Here is a 9,406-nt window from a genome sequence, read left to right as displayed (position 1 = left end):
GTTTTTTTTTCTCAAGGTGACACACCACCAGAGTTATACTCAGTTTTTGGAGATTTTTGACACACCAAGCTCAAAAGTTTGCCCATCACTGCCCTAGATGCTCCAACAACCACAGTGCATCACAAAATGCCACCCCAGAAATACCACAGTACAGCAACCAAATACTGCATTCAGAGCAGACAATAATAGTGGAGACCCTCAAGCAGATAATTACACTGGAGACCCCAAAACAGGCAACTTATGATACTAAAGACCCACAGAGCAAACAAATAACACTACGCACCCAGAGCAGACAACTACTAATACTGGAGACAAAAAATAAATAAATCCTCTTTTTTTCCTGGCCCCAGGAGTGCTTCTTGCACCACACTGCAGCATTTTCTCTCCTCCATGTGCTGCTCTATTCTGTGCCCCATTTTGGTTGTATGTATCAGGTCACAGAGGAGAACTGTTCCAGGAACTGGAGAGGTCATACGTACATGCTCAGGTGGGAAGCTCCTATACTACAGATCAATGGAAAAGGGCACTGGGAAGGAACGCCTGCTCTCATTAGAACTGCATAAGTGACCAGGAAAAAACAGAGCTGTGGAGTTGTGAAGTCGGTGACAATTGTGGTGGAGCTGTCATTGTCAGGGAATTGAGGAGGTGGAGGTTTGGCTTAACGCCTTCACAGCTGTGTGAGTTACAGTTCTGTCCAACTGTGGTCCGATGCAGGCTGGGACAGCACCTGGACAACAAAATCACTTGTGGACAAATCACTTGTGAGTAGATTTTTGGTGTGTCTTAGAAGCTCTTTAGATGTCCTTTGTATGTCATATTTATTAACCCCTAAACAACACATGATGTAATATTACGTCATATGGCTGTTAAGGACACCCGACGCTGGTACCCATTTGAAATGTGGTGGCACATTGTATGTGGACCCTATATATGTAGAAGAGCAGTAAAATGGCCATATACTGCTGCACATCTCTCCCAAAGACAGCCCCGGAAGAACGCACAGCGTCCACGGCCAGCTCATCATTGGAGCTTATCATCAATACAAGCCCCCAGCCTGGAGCTCCAATGATGAAACGGTTTTGGTATGTAATCACTTGCATGCGAGTCTATAGGATGCACATGCAAGTGATTCTGAGGCTGGCAGTGAGGTATAATACATAATGGTCTGTCAGTGACTGATACAGAAGAGCAGTAATATGGCCATATGGTAGAAATGATCAGAACCCCTAGACCCGTCAGGGGTCTTAAAAATATAGTAAAAAAACGAAAAGTTCAAATCACCCTCCTTTCCCTTGAAGTTATATAAAAATAAATAAAATTATAAATTATTGTGGTGTCGCCTTTTTCAAAATGTTAAATTAAAATATAAAAATGATTATTTCTGCTGGGGAAAATATCACCTAAATGTCCAAAATGATACTTTTTTCCCATTTATTAAAGGAAACCTACCATTTAGAATGGTCGGTGTAAGCTGTAAGTACCGGGCACCAGCTCAGGGTGAGCTGGTGCCGGTACTTACTTTCGTTAGTGTTATAAACCGCGGTATCGCGGTTTTAACACTTTTTAAACTTTAGAGCAGAAGGGGCTTCGGCGCTGCGCGCGACCGCGCGCAACATCTCCGCTATTTCCTATGTAGGCGCGCGCCTGAAGCCTCTTCTGCTCTAAAGTTTAAAAAGTGTTAAAACCGCGATACCGCGGTTTATAACACTAACGAAAGTAAGTACCGGCACCAGCACACCCTGAGCTGGTGCCCGGTACTTACAGCTTACACCGACCATTCTAAATGGTAGGTTTCTTTTAAGAAATGTAAATACAGGCGGTCCCCTACTTAAGAACACTCAACTTTCATACAGTTAGGGCCAGAAATATTTGGACAGTGACACAAGTTTTGTTATTTTAGCAGTTTACAAAAACATGTTCAGAAATACAATTATATATAGTATGGGCTGAAAGTGCGCACTCCTAGCTGCAATATGAGAGTTTCCACATCCAAATCGGAGAAAGGGTTTAGGAATCATAGCTCTGTAATGCATAGCCTCTTTTTCAAGGGACCAAAAGTAATTGGACAATGGACTCTAAGGGCTGCAATTAACACTGAAGGCGTCTCCCTCGTTAACCTGTAATCAATGAAGTAGTTAAAAGGTCTGAGGTTGATTCCACGTGTGTGGTTTTGCATTTGGAAGCTGTTGCTGTGACCAGACAACATGCGGTCAAAGGAACTCTCAATTGAGGTGAAGCAGAACATCCTGAGGCTGAAAAAAAAGAAAAAATCCATCAGAGAGATAGCAGACATGCTTGGAGTAGCAAAATCAACAGTCGGGTACATTCTGAGAAAAAAGGAATTGGATGGTGAGCTTGGGAACTCAAAAAGGCCTGGGCGTCCACGGATGACAACAGTGGTGGATGATCGCCCCATACTTTCTTTGGTGAAGAAGAACCCGTTCACAACATCAACTGAAGTCCAGAACACTCACAGGGAAGTAGGTGTATCTGTCTCTAAGTCAACAGTAAAGAGAAGACTCCATGAAAGTAAATACATAGGGTTCACATCTAGATGCAAACCATTCATCAATTCCAAAAATAGACAGGCCAGAGTTAAACTTGCCGAAAAACACCTCAAGAAGCCAGCTCAGTTCTGGAAAAGTATTCTATGGACAGATGAGACAAAGATCAACCTGTACCAGAATGATGGGAAGAAAAAAGTTTGGAGAAGAAAGGGAACGGCACCTGATCCAAGGCACACCACATCCTCTGTAAAACATGGTGGAGGCAACGTGATGGCATGGGCATGCATGGCTTTCAATGGCACTGGGTCACTTGTGTTTATTGATGACATAACAGCAGACAAGAGTAGCCGGATGAATTCTGAAGTGTACCGGGATATACTTTCAGCCCAGATTCAGCCAAATGCTGCAAAGTTGATCGGACAGCGCTTCATAGTACAGATGGACAATGACCCCAAGCATACAGCCAAAGCTACCCAGGAGTTCATGAGTGCAAAAAAGTGGAACATTCTGCAATGGCCAAGTCAATCACCAGATCTTAACCCAATTGAGCATGCATTTCACTTGCTCAAATCCAGACTTAAGACGGAAAGACCCACAAACAAGCAAAACCTGAAGGCTGCGGCTGTAAAGGCCTGGCAAAGCATTAAGAAGGAGGAAACCCAGCGTTTGGGGATGTCCATGGGTTCCAGACTTAAAGGGGTATTCTCATCTGGGCACTTATATTCAGTTTGATAAATCTGCCATATATAAACATTTCTTGAATTGGATGTTATTAAAAAAAATGTTCCTGTGTGAAGATAATTTCTCATAAATGTAACCATGTTGTCCCTTAGAAACGAGATAGCTTCCTCGGATACGGCCACGTCTGATAGATTGAGTGCACAAAGAAACAAAAGGTTATTGTATAATAAATGTCCGTGAGTTACTGCAGGTCCTACAGCCGTCCTGTGGTAATGATCGCTGAATCCTGGTGGTCCGGCAGGACTCTATAGCGCAAGTCTGGCCACCGCTGCCAGAGTATGACGTGGTCGTATCCGAGGAAAGTATCTCGTTTCTAAGGGACAGAATAACTACATTTATGAGAAATTGTCTTCACACAGGAACATTTTTTTTTAATAACATCCAATTGAAGAAATGTTTACATATGACAAATTAATTTAATTAAATATAAATGCCCAGATGGGAAAACCCCTTTAAGGCAGTGATTGCCTCCAAAAGATTCGCAGCAAAATATTGAAAATAAAAATATTTTGTTTGGGTTATGTTTATTTGTCCAATTACTTTTGAGCTCCTAAAATGTGGAGTGTTTGTAAAGAAATGTGTACAATTCCTACATTTTCTATCAGATATTTTTTTTCAACCCTTCAAATTAAATGTTACAATCTGCACTTGAATTCTGTTGTAGAGGTTTCATTTCAAATCCAATGTGGTGGCATGCAGAGCCCAACTCGCCAAAATTGTGACTATCCAAATATTTCTGGCCCTAACTGTACAACCCCTAGTTTCAAACGGACTACTGGATATTGGTAATTTATTGTACTTTAGTCCTAGGCTACAATAATCAGCTGTAACAGTTATCAAATGTGTCTGTAATGAAGCTTTAGTGTTAATCTTGATTCTTATGACAACCCAACATTTTTAAAATCCAATTGTCACAAGCAAAAAAGAGAGCAAAAAAGTTCTGGCTGGGATTACAATGATAAAATATACAGTTCCAACTTACATACAAATTCAACTTAAGAACAAACCTCCAGACCCTATCTTGTATGTAACCCGGGGACTGCCTGTACATTTTTTTCAAAGGGTAATTCAGTTCCCAAAATGATAGAAATGAAAACCTCATCTGGTTATATGGACATTAATATATACTGTTGGCATATTCATGATCGTACCGACCCAAAGAGTAAAGTGAGGTGGCATTTTAAGGGCAAGGTGAAAGACGTAAAAACAGACCCCACAAGAAAATAGCAGAAATGTTTTTTATCATAAATTTCACCACATTTGGAATTTCTTTTCAGCTTCCTAGTACACAGCGTGACACTAGGAAGCACAATTTATTGCACAGAAAACAAGCCCTCATACAGCTCTGTACACAAAAAAATGTACGCATGCGTTTTTTAACCCCTTAAGGATGCAGCCATTTTGTAGCTTAAGGCTCAGCCCCATTTTTTGGATTCTGACTTGCGTCTCTTTATATGGTTATAACTTTTGAACACTGTTACTTATCAAAGCGATTCTGAGATAGTTTTTTTCCCCACATGTTGTACTTCATTTTAGTGGTAAATGTCGGCTGATAAGTTTTGCATTTATTTACAAAGAAAAAATGATGAATTTTTTGAAAAATTTGCCATTTTGGAAATTCTAAATCATTGCGTTTTCAGGCAGATTGATTTGTCACCCAAATAAGTTGCTGAATAACATTTCCCATTTGTCTACTTTACATTTTCATCCTTTTTTAAATGTCTGCATAATTTATTTTGACATCACGCGGCTTACAAATCGGATATATCACTTTTCCGGATTTTCAGAATTGACTATTTTGGGGATAAAAACAGTTTTGAATGAAATTTTACATATTTAGCATCAAAACCCCCTATATAACCAAACCATTTTCAAATCTGCACCCCTGTAACTATCCGAAACAGCTTTTAGGAAGATTGTTAACCCCTTGAGATCTTCATAGTAATTGAATCAAAATGGAGGTGAAATTTAGAATGGTTAAATTGTGCCGGTTATACGTTCATTTAGCCCTAAAATTTACACATTTCCAAAAGATAAAAAGAGAAAACCCACCATACTCACTGGGCATTTGCTTCATTTGCACATTGTAATAGATGGCATGCAAAATCCCCATATACTGCCATACTGTAGTATGGCAGTATATGATAGGATCAATCAGACAACCTAGGGTTAAAGTACCCTGGTGAGTGTGAAAAATAGTAAAAAATAAATAAATTAAAAAAACATAAAAATTCAAATCACCCCCCTTTCCCTAGAACTGATATAAATATAAATAACAGTAAAAATCATACACACCTTAGGTATCACCGCGTCCGAAAATGCCCGATCTATCAAAATATAATAACCGTTTTTTCACTGCGTTTAACCTCGTAACGGAAAATAGCGCCCGAAGTCGCAAATGGCTTTGGTCCCTTTGGGACTTGGCGCTTTCATTTCAATGGCAACACATCATTTGGTAACAAACACCATGTGTCTTGCATCTAAAAAAGAAAAACATTAATGATGCGGTCACATGTACCACTAGGGTATGGGGGCGGGCCTTGGCTCAATTGCATATGCGTTTCAGTAGAAACGCAAAAGATTGGTAACCAGAACCCGGTGTCTTGCATTGTTTTAATGCAAGACACCGGCTCTCGTTACCAAACGCATGTGTTAAACGCATACACGATTTGGCCAAGGCCCGCCCCACACATGTGACACCCGCCGTACGTGTCACCATACCCTAAAGGTGCGGTCACAGGTGGCAGCAGCACATAAGCCTTTGCCTGATTACATAGCTGTTAACATTGCTTTTACAAAACCTATCCAGTGGCTATTTTGTTATGGTTATTATTTATAGAATACTATTAATTCCATGGTGCTGTACATTCAACTTTAGGTGGAGAAAAGATTGTGGGGGGATTTATAATTCCTTGTACATGTTTTCTGATATTATGGGTCTTCTGATCCACCGGCTGATAGACTCTCTGGAAGTCCATCAATGTGGAGATCCCCACAATCACAAGGGTCACTAGTTTCTCTGACCTTAGTGATGATGTGTTTGACTACAGCTCTGGTCACGCATGCGCCCGGCTGCTGCTATGTTCCTATGGGGATGAGTGAAACAGCTGTATGAAAAACCCATGTAGATCCACACAGCTGGTCCAAAACTGTGTCCTGTACGTATTATGTACGTATTCTCCCACAGAAGCCATGTTGTATTATGCCCATGGCGGATACAGCGCATAGCACATGCATATAGCCACTGCTTCCGCCATATCACTGGGTGAGCGCTCATGCTGTGTAGCATACATAAGCCCAGCACATGCTATGTTGCTTTCTGTCTGCAGCCGGATTCTCCAGCAATCCTACAAAACCCGTATGTCCCCTTCTTCTCTCTCCACTATTGTCGTAAACTGCAGCGTCTGCTCTGCATAGAGGAAGGGCAGGGGCGCGCACGTCTTCCTTGCCCTGCGCGCGTGCACGCCGCTGTGTGTGGTTGCGGGGCGCGTGTCCGCGCGCTTCTCCCTAGCCGCGGGGATGAGTAGTGAGAGTCGCGGGGGCGCGCTTCCGTCCTCCCGGCTCAGCCCTCAAAATGGCCGGTAAGTAAGACTCTGGGGCGGTATAATGGGGTGCAGAGGATGTTACCGGGGACTGGGAGGGATGACATGGTGGAGGGATGCGCTGTGTGCAGGCAGAGCTCAGTGAGTGGCGCTGTCCTCCAGTCTACAGTCTCTGTGCAGGGAATATGCAGCCATTGTTGTTCCGGGTACTTTCTATGTAATGTTGTTATGAGCGCATCAGTCATCCATGTGTGTGCAGGGTGAGGCAGGCCAGGGGCATGGGATAGGTAGTAAATAGCTATCGGTAAGGGTATGTGCTGCTCAATGTCACTTACCTCTTACATGTCTGCCACTACTTATGTCTACAAACAGCTGACAGATTACATTTCCAAATGTTGAGGACGCCCCTCTCTGTAAATGTGTAATACAGAATCCTATGATACAAGGCGCACATCTTCCCCATCCAAATATACTGTCACTTGTGTCATTTCCCTTTTTGCTTGTGCCCCTAGATCAGTGGTGGCGAACCTATGGCACGGGTGCCAGAGGCGGCACTCTAAGCCCTTTTTGTAGACACCCGGGCAATCGCCCCAGCACACCAGTAATATTTTGATACTGACTTCGCTACTTGGGACTGTAGGAAGAGGGAGAATTAGACAGGGTTAAATTATTTTTGGAGGACCTCCTGCTGGCCCCATGATTCTCTTTGTACAGAGGGAAACTGGAAAGAAACTAAAATGAAAATTTTCCATCTGTCTACTGTTTTGCTGTCCTCAGGAGGCCAAAATGATTGAAAGTTGTTGAACAGGGAGCAATATATAAGCAGGGTTTTGGGTTGCAGTTTGGGCACTCGGCCTCTAAAAGGTTCGCCATCACTGCCCTAGATGATGAAGAGGTAGATGATGAGGGGCTATTAGGGTTTTTGTGCCCCGCCCCCCATCAGCTCTAAAATAAAAATATGAGGCATGATTTCTGAATGGGTACAATCTATTATCCCTACATGTGGTATCACATGACACAGGAATCCATAAGTAAATTCCATAGAGGTATATGTATCCGTTGCTATATATACCAGGGGTGGCAAACCTATGGCACGGGTGCCAGAAGTGGCACTCTGAGCCCTCTCAGTGGGCACTCAGGCTGTTGCCCCTGCACAGAATTCTCCAGACAGGACAGGAGGGATCCTCCTACAGGACCAAGTAGCCCAAAACATGAAACATCTTGGTCTACCTGAGACATGAGGACATGATCAGATTATCATTGGAGCCAGTGAAGCTCCTGCTCTTGGCCCCATAATTCTTCCTGTTCAGGGAAGCTCCAATGGCAATCTGAATTTTCCCACCTTCTGTCAATGATATTGGTGTTCTCAGGACCATTGAAAGCTGTTGTGTAGCACAGAGCAGGAAGATTTTAATAATGTAATTGCTAGAATTGCTGTGTTGGCAGTTTGCAATAAATAAGTGGGTCTGGTTTGCATTTTGGGCGCTCGGTCTCTAAAAGGTTCGCTATCAGTGTTATATACCATTATATGTTTCACTTATTTTGACTGCATTGTGCTCTGACCACTTCCTTATACCCAGAACCAGAATAACCTGATTAGATTTTGGTAAAAATTATTTGAAAATGAAACTTCCAAGTGAATTTTGGAGTCTTGGTTTAATAACCATGCTACAGAGAAGCTGAGGCGTACCAACAGGTTCAATAAGGATCTGTGTGTGCGGTGAGTAGTAGGTGCAAATGAATGGGAGACGAGCAGCATGGGCACAGCCACTTCAGCGTGTATCATCATCTGCTTCCTGCTCCATACACTCTTCTGGAAATAACTGCTCGGGGTTGTAACCCACAAATCTATAATGATTCATCTATCCAAAAGAGTGACTACTGTACAATAATCTACAAGAGGAAATTTATTAAGATCTGGCGCATTCTTGATATTCCCTTGCCAGCGCATGTCGCACTAGATATACTAATAGGTTTCTGGCCTGGATAAACACCAGATCCGGCCTGGCATAGGATTCAGCTATAACATGCACCAGCCATTTCCTATGATAAGATCCCTCTCCTACTAGCCCTCTCTTGTCTGCTAAACTGCTCAGTTAATTACTTAGAAAAGTCATCAGTTTTTGCTTCTGATGTCTAAAGAGAGAGGAGTGTGAAAGTAGGAGAAACGCAGACATGCTGCACCAGAGAGTAGCGATTTCTAGCAGGTTTCGGCAGTGGTGACAAGAATAAATCAGGTGAAAGAGAGATGTTGCTCTTATCTGTAGGCTACTCGCTAAAGACAAATCTGACATAGAAACTGGGCAGTTTAGAAGACTGGAGAGGACTGATAGCAGGAGAAACAGGCATTTTTGTCTGATAAGATATATTACATAGTTTCTTTTATTAACCTAAACTATCCATTTACCAAGACATTTGAAATTACAGCTTGACTTCAAAGGACATCTACCACCAGGATGAAAGACTGTATGCACATTCCATTATCCATTCCATAACATCCATTAACACCTATAGAGCGTGGAGCCCCTCAGGCTTATTTGCATACAGTCATTCATGCTGGTTGTAGACCCCTTTAAGGCCATTAGCTGTAACTCTAGGGGCCAAATTAAACACACA

At 42.4% G+C, this 9,406-nt stretch overlaps 1 protein-coding gene across 2 annotated transcripts in view; it reads left to right on the top strand.

The window, feature by feature from the left end:
- The first annotated feature begins 6,693 nt into the window (after positions 1-6,693).
- Positions 6,694-9,406, top strand: part of LOC140064306 (serine/threonine-protein phosphatase 4 regulatory subunit 1-like) — a 49,668-nt gene continuing 46,955 nt past the window's right edge. Inside the window, exon 1 of one of the 2 annotated variants that reach the window (XM_072111061.1) lies at positions 6,694-6,829. In XM_072111061.1, coding sequence (XP_071967162.1) covers positions 6,823-6,829 — 7 coding nt within the window. In that variant the 5' untranslated portion in view covers positions 6,694-6,822. Of the gene's footprint in view, positions 6,830-6,891; positions 6,932-9,406 lie in introns of those variants that run through there. The other variant, XM_072111060.1, reaches the window with a different exon arrangement.

The sequence above is a fragment of the Engystomops pustulosus genome, chromosome 6 (genome assembly GCF_040894005.1).
Source record: "Engystomops pustulosus chromosome 6, aEngPut4.maternal, whole genome shotgun sequence".
Taxonomy (NCBI): Eukaryota; Metazoa; Chordata; class Amphibia; order Anura; family Leptodactylidae; genus Engystomops; species Engystomops pustulosus.
This window is presented reverse-complemented; position numbering and strand designations above follow the sequence as displayed.